Here is a 16722-nt window from a genome sequence, read left to right on the forward strand (position 1 = left end):
TACCTATGACCCAGCAATCCCACACATAGGTATTTACCCTAGAAAAGTGAAAACTTATGTTCACATGAATCTGTATTTGAATATTTATAGCAACTTTATTCATAATGGTCCCAAACTGGAAATAACCCAAATCTCCTTCAACAAGGTAAACAAACTGTGGTACATCCAGACAGTGGAATTTCACTCAGCAGAAAACCAGGAACAAACTACTGATACATACAGCAACATGGACCAAAGAAACCAGACTCAAAAGGCTACATACAGTATGATTCCATTTATATGACTCTCTAACAGGCAAAATTCTAGGAGTGGAGAGTAGATCAGTGGTCTCCAGACGCTGGGATTTGTGGAGGGTTTAACTACTGTAAGGGGGTTAATTACAGGGGATATTTTGGGGGTGGTGAAACTTCTTCATCATGATTGTGGAGGTAGTTACACGACTTTATGGATTTGTCACAATTCAACACTATACACCAAAAATATGTAAATGATTGTTTAGTTATATGCAAATTATTATTAAATTAAATTTTAAAGTTTAGTTTAGGCTAGTATATATAAAGTCAGAGCCCTCTTGATGCCTCATTCCAGTCTCCTCCCCACCTTTTCAGAGGTAAACACTGAAATGAATTTCATATCTACCCTTCTGACCCTTAAAAAAAAGGTTTTTTAACATACCTATATGTGTACGTACCATAGAAAATGCACCACTTGAGTTTGCGTTTGTTTTTTAAGCATAATAAACACTATCACATTGCATGCATCTTCTTTCCTCTGGTTTGGTTTGGTTTGATTTGGTTTTGTCCCTTCAGAAGGTCTCTGAGTCATTCAGGAGATGATGCTGATGTGTCGCCAGGGCCCCAAGGGGACACTGTGGGATTCGCCCACCCAGCCCTCCCTCTTTTCCTCCGGGTGACAGCATCTCACCCAGGAAAGCCCTGAGGCCCATCTCTGGCTCACAAAGCTCAGCCCAAGATTTCGAAACTGGGGAAACTCTACCCTGAGCTGGTGGGGCAGCGGGATGTCCGTCTGGAGCTGCTAGCAACCAACTCCCCTCCCATCTGGAATGGAGGCAACCCCAAGGGAAGCAGAGCCAAGGGATGGAGAATGAGCAGGTCCTGAAGCATTTTGGAGAGCCTAGGCCACCCAACCAGAAGCCAGCGCCACCCAGGGACTTCCCAGGGTCAGGACCCAGCCAAGTTCTCTTTTTCTTCAGTGGAAGGAGTCCTAAGGAGCACGCAGGGACCAGGTGCTGGGCTCCCACCGGAGAGGTCACTTCCCTTCCCGCCAGGGCTTCGGTCCTCTGAGCTGCCACACAGGCTGCCCTCATGCCCTCCGTCCCATGTGCCTTGACACCGTCTCCTTCGACTGGACCCGCCTCCAAAAGACACTGATGAAAATACCAGGAAACAAAACCCAGCCAGCAGCACATGCTTGGTTTACACCCACTTTATCTGTCAGAATCCATTGGTCCCTTTGTCAAAGACTGCTACCTACATTTGCACGTTCTGTTCCATCATGTTGCTTGTTTAGCATTTGGGTGGTGGATGTATTTTGAAATCATTATACTATTATTTTTAAATTGTTACCAAAATTATAGACTATAAGATGCAACAGTAAACGTGGTTGCTTGTGAATATAAAATCCAGCATTCTCTCAAAATTACTGGGAGAAGTTGTACGTGTTTATGTAGATAATAAATTGTTACACGCTAATTACAAATTTGTTCATTTTAGAATGTAAAGAAATAATACAGGTCTCATAATTACAGATCTCTTCATTTGTTTACCTCCAATCTCATTTTGAAGTGCTGTGATCGAGAATAAACTCTTAGCTCTATAACGATATTTTACAAACTTAGAAAACGCGGTTTAGAAATACTTGCTTGATGAATAGGTTTATATAATTATATTCTGTTCTATAAGTTATGGTAATTCAAACAAAATTCTTTACTGTCATGCATTAAAAAGAGCTTTGGGACTCACTGAAAGAGGGAAATCAGGGGTGCGCCTCCACCATGAAACTGATCAGCCTGGCCTTCTCCAGGTCTTGGTTCTCATAGGTATGGACTTACTGAGTCACTGGCCTGGCAGCCATCCCAGGATGGCCTCCACCTCTGAGGCCACCCTTAGCTATGTGCCCTTGGGGCTGACCCGAGGAAGCTCTGCTGAGGAATTCATCAGCAGAGTCGCTCCCTGGAGCATCAACCGGCCTCCAGAACCCTCCTTAAAGCAAGGTTCCCACGCTCCTTGATGCAACTCAGTCCCAGGTACACACAGGTATGCCAGGTAATCTGATGCACATAGCAGAGCAAGCACAGCCAGTGGCTGACTTGGTACCGTTTTACCGTTTAAAATACAAGCAACAAGGTCCTACTGTACAGCACAGGGAACTATATTCAATGTCCTGTAATAAACCATAATGGAAAAGCATATAAAAACAAGAATGCATATACATGTATGATGGAATCACTTTGCTATACAGCAGAAATTAACGCAACATTGTAAATCAACTATACTTCAATTAAAAACTAAAATAAAATAAATAAAACAAAATAAATAACTGATTGCAACAGGCTTCTAAGAAGCCACTCTCTGTTCAGAGGGAAGTGATGGAGTATCTCAGGGGCACAGACCGGTGAGGAACAAAAACATCAAGGCTGGAAACCAGCCCACACTAATTCTTACACCTGCCCTTTGCTCCCCATCTTAATGCCCCTCCAGCCTGAATTAGCCCCCCACACAGACCTTCTAACCTCATGTTACAGCTCCCAGAGCAGAGAGTAAATAAATCATTCTACGCCTAGTAGATACTTCATGTTTGCTGAGTTTAAGTGAAATTTTGATGAGTTTTTGTATTAAAATATAATCTAGTTAATTATAAGAAATATAATGCGGTGTGAAATGTTTTTTTCTGTTTCTATATTAGTTACCTATTAAGTTAAATAATAAAATCTTATAATTTGTACAAATACATTCAACAGTACAGTTTCATTGATAAAAATAACCACATGATTGAGCAGAGCTGGGGTAAGAGAAATTCATGACTGATTTTGTCTCCCCCAGCTGAGAACCCAGCACAGTGGAGACCCAGCTCTGGGCCCTTCCCTGACAGTCAGGCTTCTTCCCCAGAGGCTGTCAGCGGGTTCATCCCCAAGGCTGAGGCCTCCAGATGATCATTAAATGTGAAACCCTTCCCAGGAAGCAGCTAGTGGGGTGTGTACATCTCTGTCCTCCTGGCCCAGATGAACCCCTATCTGGAGCCCCTTAAGCTGGAATTACACAGGAGGTGGAAATAGGGGGTGATAACACAGCCCCCAGATGGAGGCCTGGCCCTGCCATGAGGACACAGGCAATAGGCAAGAAGAGTGAAATCTGCATGGAGCTGCTGGGGCAGACTGGGGTAAAGATCCAGATTGCTGCTGACACGACTTTGATTATTTTAATATTTTAATTGAGATGAACTCTCATGCAGTAAAATACTTACATCTTAAGTGTACAATTAAATGAGTTTTGAGTCTTTCGGGATCAAGTATGAGGTGGGTGAGTTCATTCTTGGTGGTTCCGTGCGCCACAGTCGAAGGAGGAATTGGGCCCAGAGGGGGCTGGGGAGGTGGCCCGAACCCACCAGCCAGCCTAGCCCCCGGGTCCAGACTCCACCTGAGCCCCACCTGGGTCCTCAGCATTCCTCAGCATTCTACACGTTTCTGCCTCCCCCTCCCCCTCAGTTCCGTTGGGAAGTCTAGATCTACTTCTCCCTACAAGACTGGCAGTGACCTGGCTGGAGACCTTAACATAAATCAGCATCAGTCGAGGGCCCTTGGTGCCCTGACTCGGATCCCTGGACTCAAGATTGCTTAACACGGGAGCAGCCCCTTCTAAGTCAGAAGAAACACCTCTGGGATTAGATTCACGGAGGATTTCAAGCTCTAACCCTGGCCCTTGACTTAACTTGGAAGGACGTCCAAATTGTCTTTTCTACCTGCTGTACCCATGAAGAGAAGCAAAAGATTCTCTTTTTCTGAGGCAGCCCAGGAATTCTGGCGGGGACACGCTGACCAGCTCACCAGGGACCAATCCAACATTTATGATGTGGGTGGGGACACAGTCCCAAATCAGGAGCCCATTTGGGATTATAATCCCCTGGGGGGGAAAGGGTCAGGAATCACAAGGTCCAGTGCCTATTAGAAGGAATGAGAAACTGCATTTGGAAGCCAGTCAACTATGAAAAGGTCAAAGAAGTTACCCATGAGGAAGAAAAAACCCATTCTCTTTCAGGAACAGCTTGTGGAAGGTTGTTAGAAAATCTACTAACAGAGACCTCTCCACTCCCAAGGGTCAATCCCTACTGGGACAACACTTTACCAGCCAGTCTGCCCCTGATATTAGGCAAAAACTCCAAAAGTTACAATTAGGCCCACAAACCCTTATGTCACAACTCCTAGCGGTAGCCTTTGGGATATCTAATAATCACAATAAACTGAGGAGGAGGAAAGAACTCAACATGAAAAAAGGCAGGCCAAGGTTCAAGCTAAACTGATAGCCATTGCTGTCAGCCATGCCCTGCAACCTCAGAGCAACCCAAAGGGTGCAAGAAGGTTCAACCATCAGTCCGGAGATGAGACCAACAAGGGGGAATGCTTCAAATGCAAGTCAACCGGCCATTGGGCCCATGAGTACCAGAAGGAGCCCCCTGGGCCAAGCGCAGTCTGCAAACAGACTGGTCATTGGAAATGGGAATGCCCTCGGTCCCCAAGGGGAAGGGGGGCTCCTGCTCCTGAGATGGCCATGCTGGAAGACTGAGGCAGCCCAGGGATTCTGGCAGCTCCTCCCATAAGATGTCTATCTCCATCAGGGAGCCCCAGTGGTCCTTGATGTAGCAGGTAGGAAGATCAATTTTTAAAATTGATACAGGAGCCATTTACTCTGTCCTGATTTCTCATGCTGGGCCTCTTTCCTCTAAAAGCTGCACAGTGACGGGTGTCGATGGAAAGCCTCGCACCCGGTACTTTACTGGGCCTCTCTCTTGCCAATTTGAGCAGCATTTGATATCACATGGCTTTTTAGTTGGGCCTGAGTGTCCTACCCCTCTACTGGGGAGAGATCTTCTGGGCTCCCTCAAGGCCATATTATGGTTAGGAGGCCCCAAGCAGCCCCTTCTCTTGACCCCGGCTAAGGCAGATCAACAAGAAGAGGAAGGGCCTATTCCCAGCCATATTCTACAAGCAGTAGAATAACTACAGTTTGGGACAAAGGAGTCCCTGGGAGGGCCATAAATGCCCAACCTGCGGAAATTAGCTTTAAGCCAGAAGCCACTTACCCTAACAAGAGACAATACCCCATAAGGTTAGAGGAAAAAAGGGGTTACAACGCCTCATAAATAGTTAAGACATGGCCTCTTGGTGCCCTGTCAGTCTCAATGCAATACCCCTATTCTGCCAGTTAAGCCAAATGTGTGATACAGGATGGTGCAAGACCTCAGCAGTAAAAGATGTCACGGTCCCTATTCACCCCCTTGTGGCCAATCCTTATAACGTACTAGCCCAAGTCCCTGAAAATGCTAAATGGTTTGCTGTGCTCGACCTCAAGGATACCTTCTTTTACACCCCAGTTCATCCCCCCTCACAATATCTGTTTGCCTTCAAGTGGACTAATTCCCACTCGGGCCAGATGAAAGAATACATCTGGACAATATTACCACAGGGGTTTTGGGACAACCCACATTTGTTCAACCAGGCCCTAGGAAAGGAACAAAGGGAAATATGCCTAAAAGAAAGGGCTATTCTACAGTATGTGGATGATATATTAATATGTAGCCCTGCCATGGAAGCCTCAGATGAGAACATCATCGAAGTTCTTAATTTCCTTGGGACCCAGGGTTACAGGGTCTCCCAGAAAAAGGCACAAATCTCAAAGCAACAAGTTAAATACCTGGGTTACATTATAAACTCTGGAAGAAGACAGCTGTCTCAAGATAGAAAACAAACTATATTAGGTCTCAGTGCCCCAAAGACAAAGAAACATCTCCGTACCTTTTTAGACATGGCAGGGTTTTGCAGAATCTAGATCCCAGGACTTGGGCTAATGGCTAAGCCCCTATATGAAACCACTAAAAGCCCAGATACAGAACCATTAGTTTGGACTGGGGAACAGGAAAAGGCTTTAATAGTATCAAACAGGCCCTCGCTAATGCTCCTGCTCTGGGTCTCCCCGATTTTAAAACGCCATTCATTTTGTACATGGCTGAAAAGCAGGGGACAGCTCTGGGAGTCCTAATACAGCAGCTACGCTATTTTTCCAAACAACTAGATTCTGTGGCCCGAGGTTGGCCTGGCTGCCTTTGGGCAGTAGCTGCCACCACTTTATTAGTGGAAGAACCTAACAAGCTTACCTTTGGACAGTCACTGGAAGTCGGACACCCTCCCCCCATCAAGCTCCAAGGTATTCTAGAGATCAAAGGCCACCACTGGCTAACTGGGGGCCGCCTTACTAAGCACCAGGCTTTACTTCTTGACTCCCTAGAGGTAACCCTCAAAACTTGCCACACCCAGAAAAGGGAACCCTCTTACACTCTTGGTGGGAATGTAAATTAGTGCAGCCACTATGGAGAACAGTATGGAAATTCCTCAAAACCTCGGGTTGCCATAGGATCCAGCAATCCCACTCCTGTGTATACCCAGACAAAACTATAATTCAAAAAGATACATGCACTCCTGTGTTCATAGCAGCACTAATTACATTAGCCAAGACATGGAAGCAACCTAAATGTCCATCGACAGATGAATGGATAAAGAAGATGTGGTATATATATATATATATATATATATATATATATATATACCATGGAATATGCTCAGCCATTAAAAAGAATGAAATAATGCCATTTGCAGCAACATGGATGGACCTAGAGGTACTAAGCAAAGTAAGTCAGAAAGAAAAGACAAATACCATATGATATCACTTATATGTGGAATCTAAAATACAACACAAATGAACATATCTGTGAAACAAAACAGACTCTCAGACATAGAGAACAGACTTGCGGTTGCCTGGGGGAGGGAAGGATTGGGAGTTTGGGATTAGCAGATGCAAACTATTATATATAGGATGGATAAACAACAAGGTCCTACTGTATAGCACAGGGAACTATTCAATATCCTGTGATAAACCATAATGAAAAAGAATATATATATGTATATATATATATGTATAACTGAGTCACTTTGCTGTATAACAGAAATTAAACACAACATTGTGAATCAACTATACTTCAATAAAATTTTTTCAGATTGCCACAATAAATAAATAAATAAATGTTTTGATAAATACATACCCCTACCAAGATAAAGAGCACTGCCATCACCCCAAAAAGTTATTTTTGGTGCCCCTTCTCAGTCACTCCCTCCACCATATAGGCAACCATTAATCTACTGTCCCTATGATTAATTGGCACTTTCTCAAGTTTTATGTAAATGGAATCATAAACTCTGTACTGTTTTACTCTGCCCAATGTGAGATTTCATACACATGGATGTAAGTATCAGAAGTCCATTCCTTTTGGTTACTCTGTGAAGTCCATGGCCTGGATATGCCGCAGTTTATCTCCTGTGACAGACACCTGGGCTGGTCCCAGTTTTTGCTATTGTACTTAGAGCATCTGTGAACATTTGTGTGCAAGTCTTCTTGTGGATATTGTTTTAATGTCTCTTGCTAAATACTAATTTTTCTTGGATAAATACTTGGATTGTTGATAACCTGACTTTTCTAATTCTGATAAGATGACATAATTTCTACTGTTCTGCTAACCCCACTGGGCCCTTCCTCTGCCAAAAATTATTCTGTTACTCATATGTATTACAGATATCTCTTTTTGGTTTGTAAGTTATCTTTCTTTTCCCCTTAAAATTAAATTTATCATTCAATATCCCTATTTGCACAACCCAGCATTTGAAAAGACAGGCTAGCTGTCCAAAAAAACCCTCAAAATGCATAATCCAATCAAGAGAATGTGACCAATTTTTGAAAAGTCGTGTGTCCACAAATGCCTATTATATTCCAAGAACCATTCGGTAAATAGACAGATGTGGCTCCCCACCTCTCGGGGCTTAATTCTCTTTGAGAAAATGGGCAATAGACAAGATGATTTCGACCGTGAAAAGGCTGTAAAGGAAATAAGCAGGATGAGGTATTGGACGCTGGCCTGGGGGGGTGGCAGAGACTCCTGGACAGAGCATGGTGAGGGGAGGCCTGCCAAAGAGGTGATACACTTGCTGAAGTGCATTTCTTTAAAAGGCGCAGGAAACAGCATTCCAAGCACAGGGCACAGCAGGCAGAAAGGCCCTAAGCAGGAATAGCATGGCATTTTTAAAGAAAAGAAGGAGGGGTGGACTCAACCCTGGGCCTCTTTGTCTTTTCTGCCTTTGCTCGCTGCCCAGGAGTGCTCACCCTTGCAACACCTTCAAAGTTAACTGCTGCACGCAAGACTGGTGACCCGCAAATGCTTTTCTCCAGCTGACCCTCCCTAAGACCCAGGCTCACACCCACAACCAACATCTCCCCTTAGCCACCTAATAGGTAAATACTCAAAACTGACCTGGAATACCTCAGGCTAGCAGTAAAGATGAGCCAGAAAAAAAAAACAAAAAAACCCAGCGCCACAATGATTCAAGCCTTATTACCAATAAACTCATCTCCAGTTGGATTAGGAGGACGCTCCCAACAGAAATGCAAAGCTTCAAAGTATCCCTACAGGTTTTCCTGTGCAACGCCAATCAAAAACAACCAAGCTGCAAAGGGCAAGAACTGACCCCCAAAGAAGAGGGAGGACACACACACACACACACACACACACACACACACACAGTAAACTCAGACCCGTGGGAGACGGAGAGAAAGGAGCTGCTTCTGGGGCAGGTGATCTGACTGTTGGGAACACAGGCTGATACCGTAACTGCAATTTCTGCAGCTCGTTTGGGACTGTCCTGTTGCATCTGACTTGAATTTTGTTTCGTTTGACATGAGAATTCCTGGGTAACTTTTAATTCCAATGCCTCACTGCACCCCCAGAGACTCCGATGCAATTTCTCTGGGTCAGGACCCACAACCGTCTACTTGTGCAGCCCTGGGCCTTAGAGTTCAGCCAGAAGCCGGCTGTAAATTTGGCACAGGGAGTTCCAAATTTCCAGCTTCCCTCCCTGGAAATTTCATTCTTTCATCAGCCTGAGGGTCACGCTGGCCGGGTTCAATCCTCCGCTCTCCCAGGCGCCCGTGACTTTGGGCCTCACTTGACCTCTGCAAGCCCCAGTCTTCAATGTGGGGAATGATGATCCGGATCGCGTGGCTGGAGAGAGGGGAGTAAGTCAGCAGGCCTATGTGAGAGGTGTCAGGTCCAGTCGGCCGCTTCCGGAAGAAATCGACGGAGGAGTGCCCGGGCTCGGCCTCCCAACGCAGCGGCGGCGGAACCTGGGCAGGTTGCTCGCCCTGCGGGGCATCTCTAACCCCAGGAGTGTTCCCACGGCACCCGGGGAGTCCCGCGCCGCCTCCAGGGGAGGTCCCCTCTCCTCCGGAGGCCGAGTCAAGGATGCCCCGCAGCTCAAGGAAACCCTAGGGGCTGACTCCGAGGAGGGCCAGCGCCCCACACCGCCGCGGGCAGGGGGCGATTAAATTGGCTTCTTAAGCTCCCCCTCACGCCCTCAAAGCGTGGAGGAACTGGGTAGGGGCGCAGAGCAAAAGAGGGCGTAGGTAAAAAGAGAGCCGAGACGCTCGGTTGAGGCACCGCTGGGATTCGAACCCAGGATCTCCTGTTTACTAGACAGGCGCTTTAACCAACTAAGCCACGGCGCCGCCCGCACAACTACCGCGAGAGTCTGTTCCCCATCACCATTTACTGTATAGGCTGCGTGCACGCGCACAAGTTTTGTCGGCGGCTAACGCATGCGCTGTGTGAGGTGCTCGTCACAGGCGGCTTAGACCGAAGACTTGTACTCGGAAGCCGGAAGCTCGGGCAGTGAGCAGTGGGCGGGCCCGGGCGGGCTAGTCTTCCCAGTGTTGTAGTGTCCGCCCCCGGCGTGCAGCCAGGGTGGCCCATCTTTGGGGGATGCTCGCGCAAGATCCGGTCTTCGGCCCTCCAGAACTGACGCAAGCTGTCCGGCGAGGCCGAGCCCCGGCCCAGTCCGGAGATCCAGGGCCCGCTAGTGCGGCCGGGCTGCCGGCTCCCCAGCGTCGAATCAGGGCTCAACCCGGCCGTGGTCCCGCAGTGACCACGCGTCGGACCCATCACACTGGCGCCCTCAGCCTGGGAGGCCGGTTGCCCTCCTCGGCCGCACGCTGACCACCGGGGTCTCCGGCGCCGTCAGCTCTGGGGGCTCATCCGCCCGCCGGTGGAAACCAGACCCATAGCTTCAGTGGGGCCTCTTCCGCGGACCCTGAGCACGGGGAGAGTCCGGGGGCACTGAGGAGACCCTGAGCAGGCACTGAACGATCAAGAGCTTAAAGGGGCCCAGGCCGCTGGCCTTAGAGCATCAACGCCATACGTGGGAGGTTTCCGCTGCCAGAGAAAGGCAAAGCCCTCCCCACTCAGGCGTCTCACTTGCCCCTCTGGGGCTCCTCACTCAGACACATCAGCCACTTCGTCACAACACTTTTTAGAGTGCCTTTGAGCAGCAACAAAACCAAAACCTGCTAATCCATTGACCCAGCGATTTCTCCAGTGGGAGAGCCTCATCCACAGAAATGTAAGTCTCTGCAAAAGTATGTACACAAGAAGGTTCACTCCAGTATTGTTTGTAATAGCAAAAAACGAGAAGCAACCCAATTGCCCATCCCTGGGGACACTGGATGCAGGCCTGACATCCTCCACAGCAGTGAGGAAGAATACATCTATGTATGTCTTCATGTGCCAGAGAAGGGATAAGACTTCTCCTCCAAAAAGAGCCCAATTGCTAGGAGGCTGATGCAGTGAAGTTTTGCCTTGTTCACGCATCATTCATGTAAATTAATGGATAAATACTGAACAGCCTGCTGAAGGTGGGCAGTCATCCTGGTTGTGACTAAGGAGGGTAGCACCAAGCACAAGACCCGCCCAAGCAATGACTACCAGGTTATGGTGCTCATGGGCAGAATTATAGGATGCCAATCAATTAACATTAAATAAATCAGTCCTGCAACTAAGTTTTTTAAAGAGGACCAAGGGGCATACTAATGATATCTGATGGAGATCCTGTAAGCCATACCAAATGGAAAAGGGAGCCCTTCACGTTTAACTGATACCTTGCTCTTTGTGAAGTAATTGATTACATTGTACGCGTGGAAGCAGGAAGGAGGCTGTACACATGCATGGGCATTCTGGAAAGTAAAGAAACTGGGGTGGAGAGCAAGAAGCATTCTGTGATGGAAATGCCCACCACCCACTTGCCTAACCAGACCTTCCTCTGCTCTGAGCAGTGGCCATCTGGGGGCATTAGCCAGGGAGGCACCCACGGTGCCATGGTACAGTCCCCTCCACAGATGGAGCTACACAGCTTCCTCTTCATTCAACAAACCCTTCCTCAGAGGCTGTGGCTGCTTTACAGGGCAAATCCAGACACCAGAATGTGTTCCAAAAATGAGACAGGATGGACACCAGGACATAGAATTTAGAAAGAGCAAAAATGTTTCTAGAATTCACATGCACACTTGTTTTCCAAAAGAATCTATATTTATTCTGCATGTAAACTAAAGACAGAGGGATCCCCAAGGGGCTGTGGAGCTGAGGAGGCAGCACAGTGGTGGGAGCCCAGCCAGAGCGTGGCCCCTGCCCCAGTCTGACAGGCCCACCCGCTGGGGAGGGGCCCCAGAGAAAGGCCTGTGCAGAGCCCTGAAACCTATATGACAGGTGGCCTGTGCTCGTCACCCAAAGACTCCAGTGGCCATCAGCCATCCTCACCCCGGCTGCACTCCCTTGACCGTGAGACCTTCCCTTCTGATGATGGTGAGGCCTCTATTGACAAGTTTTTTGCTTCGATCCGGCAGAACACACATTTGGTGACTGTTTCAGAAAAGATGTCACTTTCGTAGATGGAGAAAGGCCTGTCACATTCTTCACACTGACATGAAATATTTTAAAAGAGTAGAAAGGAGGTGCTGATCAGAGGAGATCAAGGCATGCAGTTAGAATTCTCCCCCCTGATCCAACTGCCTTGGGCTGGGCCAAGGCAAGAGCTGCCTCCCCTCTCTGGGGCTCTAAGCGCACAGGGTAGAAACTGCAGGCCACTGAGAGGGAATAAGCACAGGCTTCGCGCTCTCTTCCCTCTCAAAAGCTATGCAGGTCCTTCCAGCTCATGTCCCCTGCTGTGGGGTCCCAGGGTGGTGGGGAGGAGTGGAGAGCCACTTGACAGTGCTGAGGACTTGGGGTGGGTGTCTAACCTCATCCCCTGTTCTGTGCAGAGCAAAAGTACAGGGCCGAGGGGCTATCCTAACTCCCTGACATCCTGGGGACACCTGACTTTTGAGAATCAAGTAGGCAAGACTTCTGAACGAAGCAGTTTTTTTCTAGATGATGAAGGTGCTGAGCATCCTTCTCTGTCTTTGAGCTGAAGCACCCAGAGGACAGTGGATACAGCGGCACAGCTCACTTGCAACATCTTCCCACCAACAAGTGAGCAACACCGGGGCTGGGCTCCCAGGCCATGGGCAGAGGTCTCTCAGGGCTCCCACCAAAGCGCCGTCCCCCTGAGACGAGCCGGCAGGCAGCAAGCCCCTGCCCTGGCTCTCCAAGCCCCTGTGCTTTGCCACTCTTGCCCGCTCCAGGGCACCAAAGCCTGCAGGAGAGATGGGGCCAACCCCACCCAGGGCAGGTCTTCTGGGAAATCTGGCCTCTGAAGTTTCTCGTATTGAATCAGAGCAAGTCAAATGCCACGAGCTCATCTTTGCTACAGCTTCAGGTAGGTTTCTTTCTTTTCTTTCTTTTGCAAGAAAGAAATTCAATCCTTTACCTGCCTTATTCTACAGCATCATTTCCCACGACCCAAGCCCAGAATAGCAGGGCTCAGAGGAAGCAGCTCCTGGGTCCCGCGCCAGGTGGAGGACACAAGCACTGCTCTGTACCGTCAGCTTCCAGCGCCTAAGGGCCGACATGGCCACAAAGGCCATGAGGACCAGCTGGCCACAAAGACGGGCTTCCACCTGGGTCCCACCCCTCACCTCCCTGCCCCCCGGTGCCATTCTCCAATTAGCCATCCCCAGAAGCAGTGGCTCCCAGCCAGGCCTTCTGAGTGGAGACAGGCCTGGGGAGCTCCAGGATTCACAAGGGCCCAGCAGGGACTCCTCAGCCTCTTGAGGTGGCAGCCAGGTGCCTGCACTGCGAGGCCCCAGCAGGGACTGGCCTCCACTGCCCAGGGCCAGCCCTGGCTGTACCTGGTGAAGCAGAAGATGTACCCACCATGATCATCTACTAGAGAATTGGGACCTGAGCCTCGTCCATGGGAAACGGGGCACTGGGGACCTGGCCGGGGTTCTGCTGCAGGAGCGTAGGAGGCCCACACGGGGTCCACCTGTGTGCCAGCCTCCCTCCAGGACCCCCTCCAGCCTCATCTCCTCCCACCCACCCTGCTCACTCCTGCCTCAGGGTCTCCACATGGGCTGTTCCCTTTGCTGGGAAGTTCTTTCCCTCAAAGAGTTGCACAGCTCACTCCCTCACTACCTTCAAGTCTTTGAACAAATGTCACCTTCTCAATGAGACCTACCCTGACCACCCTTTAGAATGCTGCAACTGCCAGCACTCCCGTTTCCCTTTCCTATGTTATTTTCCTCCAAATTACTTATCATCATGTGACTTACTACAGATTTTTCTAATTTCTTTATTCATTGTTTGTCTCCCCTTTTAGAAATGTAAGCTTTCTCAGGGCAGAAATGTCCATCTGTTTGTTCATAGTTTTATCCCCAGTTGCCCAGTGTGTTCAAAGAATAAATTTGTAGAGAGAACTAATGAAAGCCTTCGTTTGGCTTCATTTTACCCAATACCAACCTGTTTCAGCTTTAAGCCCCGGGCCTTTTTGTACTCGATTACCAAAGGAATTTGGTCAATTTCTTCAATATTCCATAGTCTCATGGTCTTATCCTAAAACAAGTTAAACAAACCAGCAGTCACAAAATGGGCTCGTTAGGCTTGGATGACCCAGGGAGGGGCATGGCATCCAGGTTACATGCGGACAACTTCGACCTGCAGAGGGACAGTTAGGGAGACCAACTGTCCCAGTTTCTCTAGCACCATCCCAGCCTTAGCACTGGAAGTCCCACGTCCCCCAAACTGGAAGCAACCAAGATGTCCCTGAATAAGAGAATAAACAAACTGTGGTACATTAATGTGATAGAATATTATTCAGTGATTAAAAAAAAAGAAATGAGCTGTTAAGCCACAAAAAGGACATTGAGGAGCCTTAAATACATATTTCTAGGTGAAAGAAGCCAGTCTGAAAAGGCTACATACTGTATGATTCCAACTATATAACGTTATGGGAAAGGCAAAAGTATGGAGACAGTAAAAAGGTCAGTGGTTGCCAGGGGTTCTGGGGAAGAAGGGGAGGGATGCAGCACAAGTGCAGCACAAGGAGTTTTCAGGACAGTGAAATTGTTCTGTATGATACTGTGATGGTGGATACATGACATGCATTTGGCAACACCCACACAACATAAAGAGTGAAACTTAAACCATGGACTTTAGTTAATAATTATATATCAATATTAGTTCATCAATTGTGATAAATATACCACACTTAATGCAAGTGGCAACTGGAGGGTGAGGTTATATATAACCCTCTGTATGATCTGCTCAATTTTTATGTAATCCTAAAACTGCTCTAAAAAAATAAAATCCATTTTTACAAAAGACATCTATGCTCCTTAGAAAATAGTGGTCACTGAATTAATTTGGGAATACCACTCAAATCCATTATCTCAGCATTCCTTTGATTAGTCTTATGAAACTGAATGTGGTCAGCAGAATAATGTTCTCCCCCGCAACCTCCCCCACAAGGAAGTCTACATCCTAATCCCCTGAACCTGGGAATACGTTAGATTATATGACAATGGGGAATTAAGGTTGTAGATGGAATTAAGGGTGCTAATCAGATCTTAAAATAGGGAGATTATTCTGTATTATCCATAACCACAAAGGTCCTTAAAAGTGGAAGTTTTAGTCAGAGGAATAAGTAACAATGGAAGAAAGGCAGAGAGAGATACAATGTTGCTGGCTCTGAAGATGGAAGAAGGGACCACAAGCCAGGGAATATGGGTGGCTTCTAGAAGCTGGAAAGGCAAGGAAGTGGATTATTCCCTAGAGCCTCCAGAAGGGAAGTCCTACTGACGCATTGACTTTATCCCAATGAGAAATTGGGATACTTCTATCCTACAGAACTGTAAGATGTTAAATATATGTTAAGCAGTGAAGTCTCTGGTGATTTACTATAGCAGTAATAATAATATTAAAAAACGAACACAGTAAGTAATGTTACATTTCCTGATTTGGCAGTTGCAACTAAACATCCTGTGGAAGAACAAAAGGAGAAAGTCTGGTGACATATATGTTGGCCCTTACAGTATAGAGCTGTCAGATTTTATCAACAATCATACTTTCTACAGTATATCAAGTGAGTTGTCCAATCATGATAGACAACAACAACAACAAAGTTCCCCCTAGCTCTTAGATACTTTGATTCAAAAGGTGGAGTTTCAAATCATCTTCTTGATTTCTGTGAAGTTTTTAATGAAACTGCAGACAGCATAAAACAAAAGCATGTTGACATCTTATGCAAATACAGACTAGACGCTGCTCATCTATCTACATATTCAGCAGACAGTGCAAATGTGAATTTTGGCAAATTCCATTCAGTCCATTAACTTCTTACCAAAGTAAGTGAAAATATCTTACCTGCTAAATGGCCTGCACATCCTAAAAAGGAGTGTGATTTGCTTACCTGTGGTGTTGGGTCTTTCCCAATAAACGTTTTTAGTCAGTTTTCACCTTTCTCAAAATGTGCAGAAGCACTTAATAAAAATGATGACTTTATAGAAATGGAAGAAGATATCTTCCCTAAATATATGTCTACAAGATGGCTATTATCATTGCTGGCCTTAGAGAAGATGTTAAAATCTTGGCCTGCCATAAAATCATATTTTTTAAATGTGGGACAAGAAGAATGTCCTGTAATTTTGAAATACATTAAAAATGAGAATGGAGAAAGGGATTACAATAACACTGACAGTTATATACTGTTTCCCAAAACTGTTTGATAATCTTTAAAGAGGCCACAACAAGCATAAAAAAAGGATGAAGTGACCTCACATGAATTGTAGGTTGTTACAAAAACTCATACAGTGAAAAAATGATTTGGGAGTTCCCTGGCAGTCCAGTGGTTAGGACTCGTGCTTTCACTGCCATGGCCTGGGTTCAATCCCTGGTCGGGGAACTAAGATCCCGCAAGCTGCACAGCATAACCAAAAAAAGAAAAAAAAAAAGATTCATTTTTTGGAAATAAGACAGCTTCAGTACTTTTTAAAAAATTACCAGAGAAGGACAGCCAAGTTAAACAGGACATTCTCAATTTCTTAACTAAAACTGTAACTAATTTGAAATCCAACTTCATTATCAGAAATTCAAATTACCTCTGTGCTTTAAAACCATTTCCCTGAGAAAGAGAGATTTGACTTACGATGACAGCAAATGTAATACTTCAGAGTGTTTAAAATAATG

At 46.7% G+C, this 16722-nt stretch overlaps 1 protein-coding gene across 1 annotated transcript in view; it reads right to left on the reverse strand.

Moving 5' to 3' along the window:
• Window positions 1-10722: 10722 nt before the first annotated feature.
• WDR88 (WD repeat domain 88) overlaps window positions 10723-16722 on the reverse strand; it is a 47278-nt gene continuing 41278 nt past the window's right edge. Inside the window, exons 10-11 of the mRNA XM_082437598.1 lie at window positions 13999-14091; window positions 10723-12079 (exon numbers count right to left, since the gene is read on the reverse strand). Of these exons, the coding sequence (XP_082293724.1) occupies window positions 11906-12079; window positions 13999-14091 (267 nt within the window). The 3' untranslated portion in view covers window positions 10723-11905. The remainder of the gene's footprint in view (window positions 12080-13998; window positions 14092-16722) is intronic.

This window comes from Balaenoptera physalus (assembly GCF_965194825.1).
Source record: "Balaenoptera physalus genome assembly, chromosome: 19".
Taxonomy (NCBI): Eukaryota; Metazoa; Chordata; class Mammalia; order Artiodactyla; family Balaenopteridae; genus Balaenoptera; species Balaenoptera physalus.